This window comes from Copadichromis virginalis, linkage group LG2, assembly GCF_057382275.1.
Source record: "Copadichromis virginalis isolate Kocher_CV1m ecotype Utaka linkage group LG2, C_Virginalis_male_GT1.1, whole genome shotgun sequence".
In the NCBI taxonomy this organism is placed as follows: domain Eukaryota; kingdom Metazoa; phylum Chordata; class Actinopteri; order Cichliformes; family Cichlidae; genus Copadichromis; species Copadichromis virginalis.
In genome coordinates, this window is record NC_140619.1 from 27,037,557 (window position 1) to 27,062,584 (window position 25,028).

Sequence of the window (25,028 nt, forward strand, 5' to 3'; positions counted from 1 at the left end):
CACAGAGATCTTTGACTTTCACATTATAACTGCTTCCCACGGCTGCTTTTCTTCAGACAATATGTTCTTACCACACCGATGAGTTATGCAAGCTAGCCCTGAACTGTAGTATATTTTACTACGGTATCTAGTTGTGAATGGCACAATATACTGTACCTGAAGTATCAAGTATGCATAATGACTGATTTTTAAAAACTTTGTTATGACTGTGCAATTGTAATTGTGATGCATTAGCATTTGAGCAGCAGTCTAATTACTTGATAGTTTATTTCGCTGTTCATTTATATTAAATGAAAAATTCTAAAATACAGAAAAGAAGTAACAATAACTATAAAAACACCCGAATATCTATTATATCTAATTTTATTTAAAAGTACAAAGTTAACACTTTTTTCAAGGTATTTTTTTTAAAGTTTAGGGATGCATAAAATATCTGTACCATACTGACATTTGGAAGTTGAATAACTATACTAGATCGAACCAGCAGAGCGTTCACAGGCACTGTATCAAAAGCGGTGTTAATGAAGAGCAGCACAGAGGTTTCTCTTTCTGTGCAACAATTGTGCAAGCTCGTCACTTTCCCATTGCGATAACGACACTCCACGAACATCATTGTCTGCTTAAAGGAAGAAAAAAAAAATCCATTCAGCAGTGGGATTACTCAGACTGAAATCATAAAACTAAGCCACCGAGCTGATTCCCATTTCCCCCAGCAATCAGCTAGCTGGATCTGCTCGGCGTCATGATCCTCTCTCAACAGGCACTGACCTTGATGGATTGGAGCAACATTATGACACGCAGACACCAGTGCCTGCACACCGGTTCTGTTCGAACTCAGCCACCAGTCTGCCACAGATTAAACTCTATCTGTCGACAATCATTGGTTAATAGAACTACTACAGCAGGTAGAAGCAGCGGGTTTTACCACATAGCAGACAGTGGGTGCCATTTTTGGCATGATTGCCCCCGTGGGAGACGGTCCATTCCTGTTTCAATGTATAATGGCCCGATAGGAGGCAGCTGCAGAGTGAAGTCCAGCAGCTTCCCTGAATGCCTCATGACTCATCTATATTGGCAGAGCTAGCTGGATTATTTCAATTAGCTCTAACAAAAAAACAATCCCACGCTGAGATTGTCACTGAAACAAGGGGCAAAACTGAGCACGCTGCTGCTTTGAAGGTTAGCTTCTGCAAAAGCTACATTTTTCCCCTCTTTGTAGAAAAAAAAAGCCAAGGCAGAAAAATGAATGATGATGATTATCGTCGCGTGTTGAGGAGGAAAGAGCTCAACATAAAAAAGAAAGAAAAAATCATTAACGGGAACAAAGACAGGAACAGAATAACATCAAACAGATTACTGCCCCGCATCCTTATTATTGTTTACAGGGAGAAAGCAATTAAAAACGCAACCATTAATATGCCTCACACGTGATGTGCAATGAGTGTTCTAAGCTTTTCTTAAAAGCTGAAGCATATTCCAGCACTTTGAACGGAAACGTATTTCGATATAGTCCCAGAATTGTAAGGGGAGGAAATTTGCAGTTCAAGAATTAAATTAGACACAGCAAATTATTACTAAAAGCTATTCTGTTTTAAACTATGACTCTGGGATCAAATTAGATTCATAAAAAACAAGTGAAACTAACAGTCATTGAGGGGATATTGTGAGGCAAAGAGAAGCCAATATCTAAATGAATGTTAACGAGCAGAATCCAATTCAGGAACTGATTGCCTTATAAGCAGGCGGCAGCAGGCAGGGGTGCAGGCTGGAGAGGAGCAAGCGAGCAGAGGAGATGCATGGCATAATAGCCACTCATCTATTCATGGTAATTGTGTTTCCCCTACTACAAGGACTGGTGGACCTTTCATTTTCTCCTCAGGCAATGGACGTGATAGAGGAACGGAGGGGTTTTGGGTTGTTAGGAGAGGATTAAAAGGGCTGCATCATCAGTGGTCTCTTCAAATGGCTGCTCACACTCAGACCTCTCGCTACCTTGGGCTCTCGGGCAGCTTCAATACACAAAGATTTTCAAACGAGACAGCATCAGACGTTGCAACCAAACAATGCCAAATAGGGCTCTTCAAATAGGCAGGGTTGCTGCTATGTCTCATAGGCCTTAGGTGATCCCAAACTGAGTGAGTATAGGAAAAAAGAAAGAAAAAAGAAAGAAGGTTTGGTTCCAAAATTAGCTATGGTGAGTCAAACGCATACTTAAAAAACACCAGTATTAGCAAAAACCTGAAAGTCTTAGATAATAAATTATAGACGGATTAAATGTTTCTTGATTTTATCACTTCACTGATAAAGTGGAGCTTTTTCTCTGCAACTGAAAAATAAATGTGTAAAAAAGGAACACATTAATTTAAACCTGATAAAAAAAGAGCTAAGAGGACCTGCAGAGTTCTGGAGGTTAACGCTTTTTACGCTACACATCAGTCATTCGACACTGAAACATTGGCAGCACAAAGACACAAAGATATCCCGACTGTAAGTATTATAAACAAACTACAGAGACTACATTTCCCATAATGCTAGATGTTCTGTTAACCTAGCCTGACAAGTGCACAATTTTTATTACACATAATGATCTTGCCTCTCAGCCAAAGATAACTCAAAGCATGTATTTAAATGCAATTAGTGTTCAAGAAGACTGCTAAATAAACTTTGGTATATAATAAAATAAGTCCTTTTAATATCTGCTGTTTTAGTCTGCTACTACTGCAAGCGAAAAAAAAAGGACTTGAGGTAGAGTGTAAGTGTAGGCGGTGATATAATGAGCATGCCTATACACTGAGGCTCAGAGGCTCACCTGCTCTAATATAGTGTTGATCCTATCCACCTCGCAGTCAATCACATAGCGCTTCTCCTGCCTCCTGTCCATCTCCTCAATGATGCGCTTGAACTCGGCTGCGTCCGTTGTGCTGCTAACAGAGCGAGCGGTCACCTGCCAGTTGTTAGCGACTGCTGCCTCCATGATGGCCTGCAGTATGGAGAAACCTACAGGGAGAGAGAGAGTGAGAGCACGTAACTCAGAGGATTAAACAAAAAAATCGACCAGCACACATCAAGAGTTATGCAGAGCCGAGTGGCTTCTAATTTATTCTGGAGAGGTTTTTGCTTGAATCCAGAGGTTAAAGGCCATCTCATTACAATCTAAAATAGCATTACAAAGTCTGCAAGCCCACTAAAATATTTTCTAGAGTCTAGACTTTGTGTGCCTGTGTGTATGTGTGTTTAATTCACATTTGCATATTGACAAGGCAGTATCATAATGAAGTGAAAGGACAGGAATCGTATCTCCATATTATTAAAAGATCAGTGGGTGATGTTATTGCACTTGGCATCAATTAAATTATGGCATTTAGCTCAGCCACATGTTAACTTTGACAGTGCGGTGAAACACATTGCAGCCTGTGTCTCCTTGGAGGATCCTGCCAACTCATTTTAAGATAAAGACAATGAAAGATTTATCCAAGCCAGTGGTAGCAAGTGATCATTATAATACTAGAAGAATGGAAAATGAGCCCTTCTAATGATTAATTCACACATGAAATATTTTCATTTAACAGAGTGCTCAGAAACACTATGGTCAAATCACATACCACACAATGAATAATGTAACCATATTTCTGGAGGGATAGATTGCATGTAGGACAAGCTGAAATAAAAATGGCTTAAATCGTCTCCAGTGTATAACAAATGGGCATGAACGTGATGAAGATTGTGAAAATCAAACATCATTAGGCCAAGCAGAATGCAGTCATAACATGTGCAATAAGCTTATTTTTCAAATTTTTTTATAATATTCACATGATCTGTCATGTGCGTAGCTGATACAGAAAGGGAAACAAGGAGAAAAAATAATCTTTCAGCAACAGCATGCCCTGGCAAACATGTAGACAAATATAGATTTTGTTTCTGTGCAACATCATCACAGCGATGTTGGGGGCAAAAAGTAACTCTTCAAGGCAGCGGAGCCAGGCTCCAAAGCAGAGACAAGGATGAAAAAAAAGATGGATGGGAAATGTTAAATAATCCAAGGGAATCATGTGCCTATGCTAAGAACAGAAGAGGAATATGAACCCAGACCACTAAATGAATTCCTGTCGGTCCTAAAGCCAGCAAGGTTCTTTACAGTGCTTGGACCCTTATTCTCAATATGGTTACTCCTTTGGACATATCCCAAACTTTAGCTTTTGTACACAAAGACAAACAACATAACTGTATGCACATCAGCATTCTCACATTACAAAGAATAAGTTCATTAATATAATTTATGGTCAGAATTACCGAGGCTTCTTGTATCATCAATAACAATCCCAGATTTAACTGACTATCACAGCTAGCTAACAGCCCATGTTGCTTCTTTTTATAATTAGTTAGTATTTATTTTGTTGGCTTAAGTTTTGTTTTTGGTGCTATAAACATTAAAACATTATTGAATTGATTTGAACTCAATGCCTAAAGTACCTTATGTCTGGTACAGCATGCTTACAGGAGTTATAGCAGGTCGAGAAGTATGCTAACCTGCTAACTTTCACATTAGCTTCTGCACACAAAGACAAACAACATAACTGTATGGGCATAAGCATTCCCACCATTACAAAGAATAAGTTCATTGATATAATTTATGGTCAGAATTACCGAGGCTTTTTGCATCATCAATAACAATCCCAGATTTAGCTGACTGTCTCACAGCTAGCTAACAGTCCATTTAGCTTCTCTTTATAATTAGGTTTAGTGTTTACTTTTTGGCTTAAGTTTTGCATTTGACACTGTAAACATTTAAACCTTATTGGATTGATTCGAATTGAATACCTACAGTACCTTATGTTTGGTACAATATGCTTACAGCAGTTGTGGCAAGTCGAGAAGCATTCTAACCTGCTAACCTTCACATTTACTAAATTAGCAACAAACATTAACACTAAACCCATGCTACGATATTGTTAAATAAGGAAATGACAGACACACTCAACATCCAACTAAAAACATTCAAAGCTTGCTAAATTCAAACCAAGAGCATGCCAACAATATATTTTTTATAGTTAGCTTCTTTTAGCCAAACTTTGGCAGGTTTAGTGCATGGGCCACTTCATTCAGACACCTGATACTTTTGCCTGCTAAACATAATTTTACATCAATATGGAAATGAAAGGCAAACAAACAGATTCAATTTTGATATGGCATTTTAATATGAAGTCTGGAAGAAATTACAGACAACATTATTAAGAAGTCAGTAACAATGTTTAACTTCAATCTGGTGACCGACTGCCAGAGCGGTTTTCTCCTTTAAAAAAACCGAGCAGACTTTGTAACCATTAAAACCTGTCTGTGGAGGCTGTTATGGAAATTGTCTGACATAATATGAAATAAGTGGGAAAAGTAAACATTTTACTTTTATTTATTTATTTTTTTTCTTTACCTTTTTTATTTATTTTGAGCTATTTTTCTGTACAACTTTATCTCTGTGAACCGGCTGCAGACAGCCAACAAAGCCTGCACAGAGACCAAAGAAGCAACAACAGCAGCTCTAACAAGGAAGCCTCTTTGTGATTCACTGCATTTGTCTTCTGCATGTCTTTTCTTTTTCATTTGGTCAAGTAGCTCTCTTTTTTTTTGTTGTTGTTATTTTTTGGATTCCCACGTACTTTGAGACTACTGTACCATGTGTGTCTGTGCTCCTGGTGTGCCAACATTGCTTTAGCACACAGCCACATCTCCACCAGACGACCTTTTGGCAAGCAGTACAGCAAGTAGTGGAGACCGACACACACTGTGTCATCTGTCCATAGGAGCGGTGGCATACTGCCTAGAGACATTAAGCTGCCAGATCTCAAGGTTATGTGGCAACCTGGTTATCAGGTGAAAGGGCTCTAAGGATTCAGCTCATAGCTTATGAATGTAACCTGTAGCAAAACACAGTTTACATACTACTGTATGTAAAGAGTGAGTCTAGCTAACAGGTCTTACCAGAATTAAAGGTCAAAAACTTTACACTGTAGTGAGTTAAAAACAATATGGATATAGATGTAATTTTCTAAACTATCATCATTTTTACATGAGTGGAGCAGAGCACTCATGTGCTAAACTTCCTCAGATCTCCTTTACCTAAAGCACAAGTTACAGAGTGAAGGTTTGAATAACATGGATGCATTATTCATTTTCCTGAGGCATATGCTCACAACCTCACCAACCACAAGCCAGCTGGATAGCATGGCAGTCTTCCCGGCAATAAAAAGCTTCTCACATTAAGAGATGTCACGCAGATTAACTGGGTCAAAATGGTCTCTGTTGGTTTGGGAACTGTTGGGAAGGCTGGTAAAGGTAAAAATGCCAGTGTATCATTTACCACACGCTAATCACATTGGGTGTACGACATGCCATGCATGTGGGTTAAAATGATAGGGTGCTCATTGTTTCAGGGCTGCGTGTATGTATTTGTTTAGGGTAGTGTAATCTGTGATTCCCGTGCTCCTTGAAAGGCACAATAGTATGTCTCAGAATAATTTTAAATGTTAGAAAAACTAAATTCTCACAGCGGGAATGATTTGGAAATTTGGGCTTTACATATGCAAGGATCTACAGTGTGCTGTCCAGAAAATGAAACAAACAAAAAAAATCCTATTTTCACTTTCGAGATGAAGTGGGAAGTGAAAAACATGAATTATGCTTTTATGTGGAGGAGGGATATACTGTCAATCAGATTACAATCAAATAGTTCTTTTATTTTGAAATTGCTGATTTGTGCAGCATTTTGTCTCCCCCTCTGCCTCTGGCAAACCCTGGACTGTGTGGGAACAATTGGATTCATTTAAGATTCACAGAAGATTCCATGCCTGCCTAGTTTTACATTTGTATGGAAATTAAGAGATGGAATCTAGTGGTGGTAAATAGTCTGTCCAAAAAAGGATTAGGCCTGCTTTTTGCTGCTGTTTTCTCAAAAGTCAGCATAAAAGTTTGCATGCATTCTGATTGGGACTATCAAAAAACCGAACAGTATCCTTTGAGCGCAACTTAATCTGACAGCCCTGAGAAGACTGATAGTTCCTTCTTCATCTCCACCAGCAAGTAAATATAATAAATGTCTTTGGTACTTCATGCAGCTCTTCCAAGATTACATCAGCCACTTACCTTTCTTGGACCAGAGTCCATCTCCAGATTCAGCCAATCAGTAAATTAATCTTCCTAAAGAGCACTGGAGACCCTCATAAATGCTTTTGTTACTAATATTTATTTCCAACATGGAGAAAATCCATAAATTCTATACACCTTCCTTTTTTTTTTCCACCAACAGGAACCCCACATCTGTGTTGCATCTGAAAATGTAATACAGTCAACTACATAAATTATGGACGACAACAACAAGGCTTCCTTATCACCACCTATAAATCCCTGCAGTACAAATCCAGCGGCATGCAGCGGCTTCTGCTGCAAATGCTCCTCGGGGCTAATCATGCCATCGAGACAGGGAGACTTTTCACGCACCGCTTGCGACTCAAACACGGCGTACAGCGTAATAAAATGTGGACAACATCTATAAGCGTGGTGACTCTAACTACACATTCAAGATACAGCCCTTTTCACAAAAACATTGGTGCACATAAACATTTTATATAACTTTTAAATACTATAGAACTGCACAACCCACCATTTCATCAGCGCTCAAATGATAGATTATAAAACACTTTATTTCATCAAAATGTCTTTAAAATTTTATCACTACCCTTATGCAAACTCATTCTTTATATATAGTTATCTGATATTTTGTTCTGTATGTATGTGGGAAATGAACCTCTGTGCTTTGGGGCTGATGAACAACAATTCTGCGTCCTCGCCCTAAAGAACGAGGCGGTGACGTTAGCCACCAGTAATGCTGCAGTGGTTTTTTTTTCCACTGATAAAGTGCACGAGTGTTTCTACTATATGTTGCCAGGATACGGGCCAAAATAAATGTTAACTCTGACAAATGAATACTGCAGCAAAAGAGAAAACACACGGCTGAATTCGTCAGTGTTGAAACATCCCTGAGCGCCATATACAGGTGAGGTCATTCAGAGATGTTTCATATTTGTATAGGCCTGATTATAACATTTATATATATATATATATATATATATATATATATATATATATATATATATATGTGTGTGTGTGTGTGTGTGTGTGTGTGTGTGTGTGTGTGTGTGTGTGTGTGTTTTCTCTTTGGAGCCTTTGCGACCTATGGTGACTCATAACAGCTTTCTGTGTGGTCAGTCACAATGTGTATCTTCAAAAGAGTTATTTCAGCAAACAGTGAACAGGAATCAGAGTTAAGATGAAGGAAGTATAATGAGTACTGGAGAGACAGAGGAGAGGGGTAACTCGAGGGCAGAAGGCTTGCGTCCTGGTCTGACTTTAGACCCCCCCGCATATAAAAAAGTGGAGTTAAGTTGCTCTTTAATCTGAAACACACACTTGAAACAACTGTATAGTTTGTGGAGCATGCAGTGCAGGAACCGCTGCGATGGGTGAAAACTCAATTATTTCTGCATTTCTCTGCTATCAAATCCAGAAGGAGCCTAAAGACGGCCTGTGTGCTTATAAATCAGAACTGTTGCGAATGAGATGTTGTGGCAGTGTAGCGTACAGTGGCTGAGTGAGAGCTGCAGTCCTCTTCTTCGTCTGTGAACCGGATCTTAACAGGATGAGTTTTGAAGCGTCACCCGTGGCGGCTCAGCAGTAATTGAATTGAGTTGCATCTAATCTCATTGCCCAGCTCCTTTGGTTCCCTGCCTCTCATTAGGGTTCGATGCAGAGTGTCACAGGCCTCCATCTCTCTCTCTCCCCCTCTATTACTCACAGCCGTCTCTCATATCTCACAGCCGATCCAGTCTAACTAGGCAATTCAGAGAAATATTGCAAATTCCTCAAGCCATACACCTCCGCATTAACCACGACTGACTGTGAGCTTCAGAGGCACAACTGCAGTATAGCACTCACTCATATTACCTCATATCATTACACTGTATTATCACTGGTATTATAATAATCCATACTGCGTCAAACTCTACTGATCTTATCAAATAATGAAATGTAAGCAGATGAGTCGACGTTAAGCACACTGTGGTACACAATAAATAACAGCGGCCACAAACAACTAAAGCTACCACTTAATGGCAAAGAAGGAGAGATGGAGGGTAAAACCAGTTCAATCTGAACCAATTTCTGAAGGATAAATCTAAAGAGCACATGTGAAAAAGAGGTGTTGTCCACCGAGCAGGCAGTAAATGTGGCTGCTTTTCCCTGTAGCTTGTCAATCCTCTGGTAAATGAGAGTCTCTGGGGAGCTGAAACGCCCCGCTGAGCACTGTTCATGGTCTAAAAGGGCATCTTAAACAACTGAATGGAAACGGTGAAGATAATGCCTTTGATTCTTAATTGTAGGCTTGATACTTGAGTTGCGCTGAACATCTTTTGAGACAGTTGGGATGTCATCTTTATGCGTTTTAGATAATTACATAAGTGTGTAGTTCAAGGGAAAACTGAATTTTCAGAGGTCGTTTTTACAAATATGCTTAAACCATTTACCTCTGCTGGTAAAGTCATGCAGGTGAATTTTTTCTTTTTTCCAGATTTCTAGATTAAGCGTCTTGTAGGTTTAAAAATTTTTTTTTATTTAGTTGCACAATATTGCGGCAGAAATGACAAAATAGGTGTGTCAAATGTTCTGCATTTCTGGTTAACACTAGAGGAAAGTGTTTGGGGGGCAAGCAGTTCCACATTTTACTCATAATCCATAAATATGTGAACAGCAGTGTTGGGAAGGTTACTTTTAAAATGTATTCCACTACAGATTACAGAATACATGCCCCAAAATGTATTTTGTCAATGAGAGTAATATATTCTGAATACTTTGGATTACTTAATTACTTAATTTATTATCGTGCTTTTTACAATTTATGAATGTTCTATTGCTGTGTGATTGATTACTATTACTGTAGGCTACTCGCAATACCAATAGCAACTAGATTTTTAAATCTTAATATGAAATGAGTAACAGTAGGGCGGACATTAGGTAAGGCTGCACTTTTTGCAGCGATCTTGTATAGAAAACTATTCCGCGCATGTATAAAATAGGTCCGCGGCTCCGAACCGTAGTAAAGGGACCTCTGGCTAATACGTCCGGTTCCGTGTCGGGCTCGTAGCCGAAAACTAGCTTTACTTTGTTGTCTAGGTTCGCTTTTCTAGTGAGACACAGAGAGAGACTGCTCCAATTGAACTTATTGTTTCGGAGGAAAACACGAACACAGTGTACAGTCGAGTCTTAATAGCTTACTTAAAACTGGGCTCGTCAGGCTCTCTTTTTGGCTGCAGTGGTTATTATTATATTTACATGCTTCCAGCTCCCGTTTCTGCTCGGTGACAACTCGTACTTTTCCACGTCATTATGAGACGCGAGATTGAGACAGGCATTTGAGTCTCTTAATGCGTGTTTTGTTTGGGTTTCCACTGGCGTGGAATTACCAAAAATAGAGAGGGCATAGCCTAACATATGAAACAGGAAAAGACTTCTGTGTAATCCCTTCTTTTCAACAAAGTAACTGTATTCTAAATACCACCCTTTTAAACAGTAACTGTAACGGAATACAGTTGCTCATATTTTGTATTTTAAATACGTAACGGTGGTACATGTATTCCATTACTCCCCAACACTGGTGAACAGTGACACTTCTGAGAATTACACACATTTTCATACATGGTCCCACGTTTTCAAAGGCTCATAAGTAAATGGACAATTGACAGCCAGTTAGTCATATGATGCATGTTGCTTCAGGCAGGTGCTGCCTCAAATGGATTTTTATCTAGGAATAAAAGAAACAATCCTTATATTTATGCTATGTATATGTCTTAAAATGGCTGCAATTCCTAAACAATTCATGCAAACTCTTTCTCTTAAAATCCAAAGTGGTGGTGTACAGAGGAAGAACTGAATGAACAAATAGTGCCTTTGTCCAACGTGTTATGGAGCTAGCTGTATACATTTAACTACAATTAAGTCATAACAGCCACACAATTGTTTTTCATGACTAGCCTTATATATTTCAGGACAACTTTCTTTGGACAGTTTTTATATTTGGTATCACTTCTTTATGGGTGCACAGCTACATCGAGTGCCATTAATGAGACGCCTTGGTTGAAGTTGAAAAGCTGTGAAACAACAGAGCAACAATCTGTTTAAAATTCTCAAGCTGTCAAAATCTCACTCTTCATTAACTGTTCCTGCATTTATATTTTATTATGTAGACATTACCATGTGTGGTTCCCCCCCCCCCCCCCCCCTCCCCCCTCTATTGTCTTTTGAGGAAACCAGAATAAATAGTTAAAAGATTTAAGGTCTGGCGAGTCTTTGCCTCTGGGCTAAGTATGCTCACGGGGCTCTGAGGATCCCTCTAGTGCAGGGGTCGGCAACCTGCGGCTTTTTAGTCCTTATAGTGCGGCTCTGCGTGGTTTGGGAAAATAAATTATAAGTATTTAGCTGAAGTGTACTTTATTTATGTTAGTTCTTTTTTTTAACTTAGTTTTTTTAACTTGTAGTTCTAAATTGGAAGATTATTGTGATATTGACATATAAAAATAAAATTATATTTTATTATTTTTTCATTGCTCAAAATAAGTGTCACACTCGCGGAAGCCGCCAAACGCCGTGCATTTATCAAGACTTTCAACCCCAGGTAGGCCAATTATGGATCTTCGGATCCACATTATGTCAGCAGCTATTCTCCTCTGTGAACTTTGTTAAAAACAAACACCGCTCACGCCTCACAGACGACAGCTTACAGTCCTGCGTAAAGATAAAAGTGACTTCTTACAGCCCCAATTTGCAGACGCTGTGCGCAGAGGTTCAGGCGCAGAAGTCCCATTGTAAACATACCACAGCAGACCTGACGATGTTTGCATGAACATGCTTTTCAGCATCTCTTTATTGACCACTTTTCACACACGGTTGCTGTGCGCACACAGCTGGCTGTAGCTTTTCAGCTCACAGCCCGACACATACCAACAACAGCATAGATGGCACAGACGTTAAGGCGGCGAGGCGTGATTGCGGGTGCCGCTCAGGTGCGTCCGCCTCCTCTGCAGCGGCGTTGCAGACGACGTCCCGCCACACACATTAACCAGGTAAAATACATATTTAGGCAGAATTTTGCAAATATCTATTTTTCATTTTTTAGCAGCATAGGTCAAGGCTCCAAAAGCACAAAGGCGATATAAGGGTGGCAGCACAACAGTTTTTGTTTGCTACATGGATCATTTTAGTTCAGCTGTGTGTCTTTCCTTTTGTTATATTTCTTTAAGAGTTCAAAATGTGTTAAATACATAAATAAAATGTAATTTTCTCTGTAGCACTTCATGGATTTCATAAGCAACACACCTAAAAAACAATATATACAGTGTTATCTTCATTTTAGATGTCAAAAAGTATTTGTGGCTCCCAGTGTTTTCTTTTGCATGGAAACCAGGTCGAAATGGCTCTTTGGGTCTTAAAGGTTGCTGACCCCTGCTCTAGTGTTTGTGCAGTGGAGATCAAAATCTTGGGCTTAGGTGGAAGGCTTTACCTGGCCTACTATTAGTCTTATCTGGTATAGCCACACAACTTGTATACAATAGGCTGCGGTTTAAAAGGGTTGTGTATTATTGACTTCTAAAGCAAACAGCTGAAAAAAAAGAAGAAAAACTGCCAATTAACAGAAAAAAACTAGGCTTTGAAACAGATCAACTTGTTTTTTTTTTTTTTAAAAAGAAAAGAAACATGTGATGTGATGTGAAATCAGGTCGCGCTGTGTTAGAGCTCCTCAGCTTCTTCCTGCCCACAGGAGAAGAACGCATTAGAGACGTAGCATTCACCGTGAAGCAAAGTAGCCCAAAAGTGTGTAGCCAAGGCTTTGATGTGGTATTTACAGTAGGCCTATAACCACAACAGTTTTACTGCCAAGTGTTGTCCTAATCAGAAAGACAGCGCATGTCAAATCAAACAGAAGCAGCATGCTGTCTGTATCGTTAGAAGTGCATATATGCAGGAGGGAGAAAAGCTGCTTCACCACTCTGAAAATCCTCCCACAGATTTTTCAGAGCGTCTCCATCTCCCTCCCCCTTCCGTCAGTCTTTCTTGTCTATCCCTCACACATACTGTGACATATTATTAGCACGTACTATAACACGAAGAGGGGGGCGGGACATCCGTGCACACATGTAGAGCTGTGTGTGCACGTCTCAGAGGGGATGATCAATAATGATGACAATAGACTGATCACAAAAGTCTCCCAGCAGCTTTTTTCTAATCTGCAGAAACCGAAAGAGTGAAGACAGAGCCTTTTACAAAATAAGTCCAAATATTATTCTACTTTTTGTGTTTACTCTTGAGGATGACATTTTATTTGTCATTTCGAACAAACAAATTGGCCGTGTGACATAGACCGACCATCAAGGCAATCTACCTCTTCTATGACTGCTTGAAGCAAAGGCCAGGACATTTTGTTATAATGAAAAAAGAAGCTCCCAGCAGTAATTTCATGGCTGCTGAAGCTAGCAATGGGTAGGTGGTAAAATGGCTTTATTCCAGGTTCAGTTAAGAGGACACAGAGAGAGCACGGGGTTTATTGTGTGCTTATTGTGACAGACGATGGCTCTCATATGATGCTTTTTATTTTTTACAGGTGCTTGACTTGTAGTATATCGAAAGGTTACTGAATCACGCAGGTTCCTGGTGCAGGTTGGATTATCTGTATATTGAGATGTCACTTCATGTGCGCAAAATAAAAACGTGAGAAAGAATGCCAGCGTTGTATAGCTTCCTCCATATTTCTTTAATATTATTTTTCTTGTGCATTTTATGGCTTCTCTGATGTGCCCTTTCTTGTCAGTGTGTCCAAGCTGATTTATTCTTCTGATGCATGCATAATTTAGTTTTTATGAAGCCGCCGTGAAGGAGAGGGCCACTAAAGCACAAGAGGTGTATGTGCATGTGTGTGTGTCTGCATAAAGTCTCAGCTGGGTGCAACTGATGTCCTATTATAATGGCTGAGATGAGACCACAAAGCTGTGGAAGTAAAGTGTGGTCCATGACATAGACATGGTTTCAGTAGAGAACTGGCATTCACACTTATTATCTCACATTGCGAGCGGCGAGTATAAATCAACAGTTGTGGGTGACAATATTGCACTTGACTAGACGTTATTTGTGTGAAATTTGCTTAACAAATTGAAAAGGGAGAGAAACGACTAATGGTGTGTAATCCTGCATGAAAAATATCGCTTAGGCTTCTCCGCACATATGAAAAGCTGAAAAGCTGCACGTAAAACAGCAGCTTCTTGAAGCTAAGAGAGGCTCTAAGTCTTTGTTACTGGGTAAAAATTTCCTAATAACCTTTCAGCGTGGTTTAATTTAAGTGGTCTAAAAGAAAAGTAGACGTCAGCATCTCTTGGATTCCTTTTCAGGTTGACTTGTGGTGGAAGATGTTAGCCAATCACAGGTCTTTCAGAGAGGTTTTGTTCCTTTGGGTTGTTTTTATGATAACCTTTGAACTATAGTTCAAACTATTGCTAAAAAATCCTACATATAACATGTGTTTATATGTGTGGAGCTGCGGTTGTCAAACTGAGTGAGCCACTGCATTTGGGCTATAGATGATGGCTGCAAAAAGTATTTTTAATCTTAAGGAATGTTTTCTTTGTCTTTGTCTTTTTAAAAAATCTTTTTCCAGATCATTGCTGCTTAATATTCAGAATAATAAGCAATAATATTTCATGGTTTTTTTGTGTTGAATCACTGTAGTTTGGACTACACTTTTGCTCTTCTGCTAACGTGTCACATCTCTTAATTTGTTATGCTGTTTACACCAGTGAGAACAATGCCAAACCACTTCAATCAAATTAAAGGCCAGGCTTGATTTGGTTTGCCATCGAAGACATTGCAGGAGAGCAGCGGGAGGCATTTATCGTTTGACTCTTTCAGAGAACAAAGGCAACTGTCTCTGGATAGCCAATTAGAGGGATCGCTGAAGAATAGGGAGCAAGGTTCGCTTTGGTTACAGTACAACCGGCTGTGCATGATTGCTCACCCCATCCACATATCTGTCTTTCTGTCTGTCTGTGTTCTGTAGCTTGGCAGGAAGTAGAGATGAAGCTAACTATGTGCGGTCATCCTCCCATTCAAAAGCCTCCTGGCCTTGTTGGCACATTCCTCAGCCAGTTGTGCCAGGCCAGGAGTTATCTTCTCTGCCTGTTTCACTGTGTCTGTGGGGAGACATAGAAGTTTAATACAAAGCCAAGTGGTCTTCGATCGATGCCTGCAGATTAATAGAATCTGACAGATAATTTTTTTAATCTCATTTTAGTGTGCTTGCAAATATTTTTTACACACAGTTCAGCAAAATTAAACTGCACCAAACCTTTTATGCATAAAAATAACAACCGAACCTGTGACTTAGCTAAAAAGCTCAAATGTGACGTGTGCTGTACTGACGTTCTGCACGTCACACAAGTAGCATGTCAGCACTGTGAGCGTGTCCTCTGTCAGTGTCACTCTTGTTCCAGTCGGTCTTTTTTGTCACATGTAGTCACCATCTTCTGACGGAGATAACAGACCCACCATGCTCCTAAGAACTATCATTCTTTAAAACAAAACCAACCTGTAAACACAAAATGGACATGGTCAGCATGGCCTAGCCCACCTGTTTGCAGCCTGCTTCTTGAATCCTGAGATTAGTTTTTTGACATTATGAGCTACAGATGACTCTTACTGAGAAAATCAGGACACTGCGTGTTTATACAGTAGCCAGTTGTCAAATGCAAGGTAACCACACTGTAGTACAGTGTAAAGGATGCCCTGCTTTATCTTCTGTTATCCTCTAAATGGGGGCATAATTTACAAAATTAACATAATTAAATAAGACATGAAATGACCGATGGAGGCCATAAACTCTTCTGGATAATGTTTATTGAGATCATAAATCATGTGAGCTGTTGGGTTATTTTGGTCTTTAGTTTATTGCAGCCATAGGAGTCACCCCCCTGCTGGCCATTAGACAGAATGCAGCCATTTCCCACATTAGCTTTATTTTAAGTTTTCATCTTTTATAGTCTACGGGTGAGTGGCTTTTTGCTTGGAATCATAGCCTGAAAATTAGCTGACAGTGAACACAGATTTATGAGATTTGTTGTTGTTGTTTTTAAATGTAACATTAATTATCACAAATGTAGGATTTCTCCTTTTCAGTTTTGTACCTCGGATTTTAGTTTCCTGGTTACTTGGTCATTTTGAGTTGGTGTTTCAAGCTGAAAACCAAAAACTGCTAACCACAGTGAACTATAAAACAAATAACTACATCTTTGCATAATTATGTTACATTTTTCCACAGAGGACAATTTTTAAAAAAATCAAGTTATTTGCTTTCCAAACACACAGAAACAAATTATTGCTTCTATTATGGAAATCACAGACTGACTTGTTTGTTTTAGGTTTAGGTTCAGACTGTTGTCTGGGAGACAGCTGTCTGGGTGATAATGAAAGAGCAAGTAACTTTTGTTTAGGAAGTAAATATATTTGTCTTGGGGACAGCTTGTGTGCAGTTCAGCTTCAAATACTGTAAAGTCTCCATATAATCAATCAGAATAAGCTCGTAGACATTTGCATGTTTCATAACAATCCAGTCCCACTGTGGCTGCGGCAAGCTCTAATCAATACTCTGCACGCACCTTATTGGTCCAGATTAGTTTGCTGAAGTGACTCAGCTGTAGTTGGGGTCATTGAAAATATTGGCAGAGTAAATCAAAAACATGCTCTGGGGATATTTTTAAGACTAAAAGCTGGGATACAGCTTCCACCTGGAAGATTTCTGCTCGGAGAACATTTGACTTCTTTGTACTGTAGTGGGGCTGTGACATTGAGCACTATAGTTTCAACTGTCAGCAGTTAAATGATAACAGTAAATAGCTCTGCGCTCCCTGCTTCAGCTGCGTTGGATCATTTTCCATCTAAATGTATCACATTTAGAATATTGATTGGTAGAGAAGATGATGGAAAGAGACAGCGGGATTTTTTTCATCATGTCATCAATGCCTTGGTGTGGTGATAGATATTGCACGAAATGCTAAAATCTTCTGTCTCATCATGATAGATTTCAAGAGGTGGCGGCTCCAGCTCTTGTGACAAAATCTAGCCGGAAGTGAATATCTTGTGTGAATTTTTCTTCACACGTCAAACATAAAAAGTGCCTTCACACTTTCAGAAGACTCGGTCATATTTACGTCATCTTTCATAAATGTTTTATTATTATTTATTTATCTTGTTATCCTGTTGTCTCTCCAGACTGACAAAATAAAGTAATGCAAAAAGGTAGCTCAGTGAATTAAACAGTGTTAGAGCAGGATGACACAGCAGAGATGAAAGAAGAATGAACAGGCAACTGTCCTCCTGATGTCTGAGCTCCTCTCCCATACAGACTGATCAGTTCCAGCTTTGCAACAGTAACTGGTCACAACGGGCCTGTCAAGCTTTGGATTTATAGGTATACAGTGCATCTTAACTGTTTGTGTGTTCATGTCTTTTCAGACAGAGCTTTAGGACAGGATTATCTGCCCTGATTAAGCTGCAGTTGTTAGCATGGCTGGATAACTAGCCTAAGACACTGTAAAAGGCAGAAGAGTTACAGCTAACACCACCCTAAACAGACCCTTATTTGTGGGCTTGGGGGTTACGTTTAAAAAATCCCATTGATGATTTTCACAGAATTGTATTGACACACCTGGAGTGAATACAAATGAATGCTAATGGAGTTCAGGGGCTATTAAGTAGCAATTATTTTACTAGATCTGGGAAGGATGAAATCGAATAGAGTGACGCTCCTAGTAGCACACGTTCCAGCCGTGTATTCCAGCCGTAACCCTAGCCTTATACCTAACGTCAACCACCACCTTAATCGTGTTAGATAGTTTCTTCCAAAGCGATTTAAATAAAATAAACGTACATGTGTAGATTCATTCCAAATGGTTCTCATGTTTCCTCATTTTTCCCAACTCGTAATATAGGGACGCGTTGGGTGGCCGAAAGCGTAATATACCGACGATTTGTCAAGTAGTGTAAAATGTTACACTTTGGGAGTGAAAACGTGCTGGCTGTTTGCACATTTCCATAATATGATATAAATGAGGTGTGTTTCAATAATTTTACACAGTATAGCATAGGGCTGTTCGATATAACGATAAATATCGGATGACGATATAAAAACGTCTATCTTTCATTTTACGCTATCGTTTGTTTCGTGGTGTCATAAAATAAACTGTTTACTGCAATATTTTTTCATCGTTTTGATGGTCACTGTAGTGGCTATATTAATTTCTTATTCTCTTATATTGAATATAACCACACTACAGACGGACAAGCGACTGTTTTTATGCATTGTCGTTAGCAACAACGACGGTAAAACCATCGCGTATCCGCTTGTTTATTTTCCACATAAACCTTTCACAATAAAGCTCAAGATCCTGTTTACACTTTTCAAAATAAACTGAATCACGTGAAAGAGTATGCAGTGTTTACGGATGAGAAGCAAAAAAGAGCTGCCAGGTGCTAAAAAATAAACCTTAGACTCAAACGTTAGAACAGGCTTTTCCCCGCAGCACGCCGTGTAATAAATACTCACATAGAAAACAGAGGCCGTTTACAGCTTATGTCTAAAAATGTATAGTTTCATGCATCGGTTAAAACACTCGACTCCAGCTACATGACGCTCAGCTGGAAACACTTTACACAAGTCGAGCTGCCCGAGATTCACAGAATTTTCAGAAAATGTAAAATTTTTGTGATTTTATATCGTTATCCGGACAATAGATGTCTTATATCGGGATATGAGATTTTGGTCATATTGCACAGCCCTAGTATAGCATTTTAGCTAATTATACCTGCTTATTTTATGTATAGTAGTTGACTGGCTATAACTTCAAAAGAACAAAAGGCTGCTTTTTCATGACTGATCAACTGGTCAAAGCTAATGTCAGGCATTAGCGACAGGTAAAATTTTCATTCCAGCCAGCAAAATGTCATCAAGTATGCCTGCTTTTGTTTTTAAAGGGCCAGTTACTTCAAAAGTGCTACGAACACGGCAGCTCTGACATCCACACTGAGCTAACTGAACCTGAAAATCCCAATTTGTTTTCTTTTGTCAAACATGCACCATTTCTTATGACTGCTTACAGTTTGTTCTTCCCATTCATCATTTCTTGACTACTTTGCTGTGCTTAAGGAAAGGTTGCGTCTACTAGACAACAACGGTAAGCTCCAAGACGAAGGGACATAAGAGCAAGCTAAAAACATATAAGGAAGAGGTATAGAACGAAGTGAAATAGGAAAGAAGGAGAGACAGAGACTCATAAATCAAGTAGAGGTGAGATTGCTGAATCAGGGTTGATTGTGCCTGGGAGAGACAATAAAGCCTGTAATCATCTGTCTCTGCTGCACAGAACTGGCAATTATCTGCCCATACCTGACCGCCAGAACAGAAAGGGCAAGATCCATCTACCTTCACCCTATCACCCTATAGAGCTCCAGCTTTTAAGGGGAAATTCATGTACTGACGCAAGCTGAAAGCAAAGAAGAAGAAAAAAAGAAACTCCAGGAGTACTATTGATATTGAGAAGAAGTGTTGCTGGGATAGTCTTTTTTCATGTATGAAATGTAGTGGGTTGAATCAAAGTAGCTGTTTGGATCTTTCATCTCGTTCCATCCACACACATATTAACACACACGCATAATGTATCCTGTCAATATATTACCTCAGATAAGAGGAGAGTAGCCACTCATTAGGCTGGTATAACACTGCCTACGGAGGCTCCATTTGCTTCCAGTGCAGTTCCTTCATCATAACGTCTGCTTTCAAACAGCTGTCTGATATTGGCATTTAGGGTACAAATTTCCCTCCATTTCCCTCCAATACATCTGAGCCTGAAGCATATGGACCATCACTCTCCGGCTGAAAGCACTGCACTGAGGCCTAAAAGCATTTTTTGCCAGTCCAATAACAGAGCCAAATGAATAGTGTGGCTGTAATTAATCTTTTCTATTGACTGAATAAAACCTCTTGGTGGAACTCAGCTATGTGATTTTTCCCCCCCTCTGTAGCGCTGTGTGTTTTCCATCCCTAATAGAAGAGTTTGGAGAATAATTGCAAAGTTGCTTCCAGTATTATGAATGATCAATGCTTTTATAAAACACAAATTAAAAGGCAAAAAAGGCACTCAAGAAACTAATACATCGAAGCAGGTGCTTTGTAGCAAACATGAGCCTGAAGCAGAGCAGAGGGTCAGCTGTGATTTCTGCTTGTTTGTTCATTTCGCTGCTTGCATACTGCAAAGTCAGAAATCTGTCACAGCCACCTGCATGCAGGGACATAATTTAGACTTTTTAATAATTAATTACAATCCTCAGACAAAAATTAAAAAAGAGAGACCCAGAGCACTGTGACAGATTAAGGTGTTGAACATGCTACTTCTATCCTCCGAAGGAGGACATCTTAAGCTCATTTAATAATAATAATAATAATAATAATAATAATAATAATAATAATAAGCAATTATAAAAAAAATAATAAATTGATGTGATGCTGACCTATAGTGTCACAATATAATCAGCAAGCCGTCGGCTAAAAGCGACTAACTGCTCACCATACCTCCCACTCACATGAGTCAGCTGTAAGTCAGAGCATGAGAACTACAAGGTTAGTACGTGAGCAGAACTTTAAATAGTTTCCTGAAACCGAGAGATAGATTTAAGTTTGAAAAGTTAAGTAAAAAACTTTGAAATTAAAGTACTTACCATGTAAAGAAACATTGTGAAAGCACAATGTTTCTTTACATTGTGCTTTCAAGGAGCCAGACTTTCCTGTACTGTTTTAAAGGGGTCTTGAACAATAGTACAATAGTTCTTCAGACTTTCTGAAGATCTTTCAGAGTTTTTCTCAGGATACTCTAAGCCTTGTACCCGACCATTTCCAGAGATTTGTTTTAAAGATTTTTTTTAACTGTGACCTATCAGTCCTTCAAACAAAAGAGGCATCTAACGCAAGGGATGAACCTGTGTTTTGTCCAAACATAAAAGAAAACTTGTATCTTTAGAAGAACTGCCAGACCTATAAATACTATCTACACCAGATAAACAATATCTGCAAGTCGTATCCTTTACAAACAGGAAAGAAATCCAGGACCTGACACAGGACTTGAGAAATGCATCTAGGTTGTCACTGGATCCATCTAATGTTCACCTAAGCCTTAAAAATGGTCTCAGTGGAGGGTGGTTGTCAATAAACCATTCCTAAGGGAAGGAAACAGGGATAAAAGACTGACATTTGCCAAATTACACAAGAACTGGACTGAACATCCATGGCAAGAGGTCTGATGAATCCAAATCTGATGTTTTCAGTTAAAATCCTCATCAGTATGTATGGAGCAGGTCAGGAGAGAGCTACAACCGTGAGTTTACAGAAATCTGCAAAACATGGTGGAGGCTCCGTCATGCTTTGAAAATGCAGAGAGTTGTCTGTCAGCTCTCTTTTGCTCCAGAGAGGTAAAAAAATCATGCACCCTTGAAGACCATTTCGTCAGTCACTCCTCTTGGTTTAGCCAGCAGTCAGTGTCCATATTGCCAAGGGAGCTGCACTACCTGATAAGCAGAGGTAGAGGTTCTCTGACACATCTGTCTGCTTGATGAGCCAAGTGTCAAAGCCCCCCAAAGTGCTGGATGGAGTGCATCAATAAACGACTTTAATCCCCTCCTGGGGCCAATGTCCTCCCCCTAATAAGGGATCGTCTTACACCACTGGCAGAAAGGAGAGAGGTAAAAGTGACTTGGCAGGGGCTTCAGCACGGGGATGTACTGTACACTGGGAATTGTCTGTACACAGGTAAAAGGCTGTAAATCAAACGCGCCTGCTGTTGCCTTAATTGCAGGACGGAATTGGTGTTTTGTTTCCTCCTCCTCCTTATTTTCCCTCGCTCCTTTGCCCTCTATCGCCCTTTTTCACTCTTTAGTCTATATGTCTGTTTGTTATCACTCTCGTCCTATAACACCGCCTCTGTTTTTATTTTCTCTTTTTTATCTCAGGCTATTTTGCCCACCTCCGCTATGTATCCCACTCTGCCCCAGACGGTCTAACTTGCCAGACAGAAGCGGAAAAGCAGAAGGATGGGGGACGGGCAGTATTGGTTGTGCTGAAGGACGAGTGGGTTGCTAGCATCCGCAGGGAAGATCCAATGAGTGTCCTAGTCAGAGTGACCCTAATTAACCACATATTATCTGCAGGCTGTGTGGAGGATTAAGGCCCTCAGCTCTAGACCCTACAGGCCTGGAGACCCATAGACAGAGACTCTCTGCTAAAGCACACTTCATATTCTGCCTCAAAGCAAGACAGAGAGAGAGGTGGGGGCGTGAGGCAGGACCATGAAAAAATAGAACCAAAGAAAAGCAGAAATCTTGCTGAAGGGAAGACAGGTGGCTTGAAGCACATCTGTGGGTGAGGACCTTTCTATAATGAGCAAATAAACAAGACAAATAAAAAAAAAGTGCAGGAGGAATATGTAGTGACTGTTACTGACACCTTCACAAAGAGGAAGACATAATTTGGCTTTGTCTGTCATATCCCGAACATATCCATTCCCCCCTCTGCCCAGGTGGTGTTTGAATAAATTGAAGTTTTTGTAGGAGGAGGGGATCATTATTCTACGGAGAGATAATGAGCTCATTTTCTCACCTGACATTAAAAATCCCAGAAATGAACACTTGGCTACATTGACAGGTTGTCATATACACGGCGTCAACAAGGCAATGCAATCTGGGAACTACAGAGAACCCTCATTGACACAAACAATAAGCAGCCCCCACAGGCAGGCAGAGACTCTGATTTCTGTAGAAAACATTTTAGTAGCAGCTGTGACATACCTCATTTCAGATGAAAGACGAGCCAATATCAACAACAAGATTAAACAGGAGATTAACTGACACCAAGCAGCCAACTGTTTGAAGAATCCAAAGGTTATAGCTCATAGAGCATGCCGTCTCTTAAAGCATAATAGTTATTACCAGTGTTATGAGCTGCTGGTGAATTTATTTCACATTTACATAACAGCCAAACCACTGTATAAAATAGTGCAGTGTTAACAGTTCAAGCATTTACAGGGCTTTCATGAAGCATTACAGGGTAAATCTATCCCTTACTAACCCTGCTTTTCGTCTGCCATTCTGAGTCACTGCAACATGTTTCCGTGATGTAATTCCGGCTCTAAGTCCCGAGTCGAGGCTCGCGCTGTCACCTACCTCGGTCGGTGTCGTAGAGGTAGACGAACTTCTGCCATTTGTAGTGAGAGAGGAGGCTGAGGACAGCACCCCGGAGGGCAGGTCGCATCTGGATGACAAACTGCACCTCATTATCGGTGGGGTAACTGGGTGTGACAAAGGAGGTGTGCAAAGCGCCGCAGAACGAGGTCAAGGTGTTCATGGACTTCTTGTCGTAGAATCCGAAGATGGCGTACACCCCGCGGGAGAACTGAGAGCAAACTGCAGGGACAGCAAAGTACATGAAGGACACGAGTTAAAAAAAAACATGATCATTCTCCGCAAGAACACTTTATTTTGGATACTTGACCCCTCAATAATATCCAATCGAGGGTTCGTATGACTCTAAAGGAAGCTCAGCGCACTTGATAAATTGTTAACAACATAAATAGCTTAAGAGGTAGAATCTTAATGTTGTTGTCTTTGTTTTTTTTTTACGATGTAGCTTCAAAAAATACATTGATTTCTCAATTTCTTTCAAATCATTATTAAGCGTTGTTAAACCCAAATTTAAAAAAATTAAATCAAACTTTCTTTGTCTTTTGTGCCAGCATTGTTGAGATTTTAAAAATAAGCAATACAACGTCTGCAACGTTCTCATATCTTATAGAATGAACAATCAAATATATCGACACGGCTAATTCAGAGTAGGTTTGGAGAGAACTCAATAGTGTACCTATTGTGAGTTACAAACTGGGGAACTTGAATTTTCTGAACAGTAAAAGCCGGCCAATAAAAGACCCTCAAAGCCTTTGTGGCTAAAATTATTACCCATTATTTTATAAGCTGTTTCGAGTCCTCTGGCTTTAGATTAACCCCTTAATTTTGAAAACAATCTAGAAAGGAATCAATATAAAACAATTCCTAGCGTTGCCTCCCCAAAATGCTTTCACATTTCTTGTAAACCTGGTATGCAACCTGTCTTACCACTAGTTCCTCCCTTGAGGTCCTTGCAAGAGTTATTAAAAGCAATTTTTAAGAAAGTAACCTATGACTGTGTGCACACGGAGTGTTTGTTGTGTTTTATATTTGTTCCATCAGTAATGGCAGATGGAGAAAGATTTGGTAGCTCCAGTTTCTCCCGTCAGTACGTCAAAGTATACTTTGATAAGATGCTGAACCCCAAACTGCCCCTGTTCCAGTGATAGGTAAAAGCATTTTTAATTTGAATGCTGATTTGTCTATTTCAAGTCTCACCCTGAAGTAGTGATACAAAAAAGGGGACTTAAAAAAATCTTCCTGTGAATACTTATGTACGGAGGCTGCAGTTGATCTGTATTGAGCCTTTACATGTTTTCCTGTGGCTTAAGGGGTAACGTTCACTAAGTATGGAGACAGCATTCTATCTGAAGGGGAACAGATCCAGTGGTAGTGGTTCAGAAATGCAAGAATTGCAGCATTTCTGTGTGTCTGCGTGGCAGTCAAGTGATAGAAACATCACGCCATTCGCTCAAGGTCTCCCGCACCCACTAGGAGCTCCCACCGGTTATCGCTTTGCTCCCTCTTCCACGGTGAACGACTTACTGCAGCATTCACAGCAGCTGTGTGCACCGCTGCTGCCTGTCGTCGCTTCTGTTGCCTCCCACGGAAGAGCTGAAAAAGACAACTCTTTGTGCCTCGAGTGCCAAGTGAATCTAGTTTCATTTTCAGTGACCTTACACACATGT

At 39.9% G+C, this 25,028-nt stretch overlaps 1 protein-coding gene across 4 annotated transcripts in view; it reads right to left on the reverse strand.

Moving 5' to 3' along the window:
• The window catches only part of LOC146717451 (glutamate receptor 3-like), a 101,730-nt gene that overhangs the window by 53,215 nt on the left and 23,487 nt on the right, over positions 1-25,028 (reverse strand). For all 4 annotated transcript variants that reach the window (XM_085476389.1, XM_085476381.1, XM_085476398.1 and 1 more), the window contains exons 3-4: positions 23,344-23,583; positions 2,810-2,997 (exon numbers count right to left, since the gene is read on the reverse strand). In XM_085476389.1, the coding sequence (XP_085332515.1) occupies positions 2,810-2,997; positions 23,344-23,583 (428 nt within the window). The remainder of the gene's footprint in view (positions 1-2,809; positions 2,998-23,343; positions 23,584-25,028) is intronic.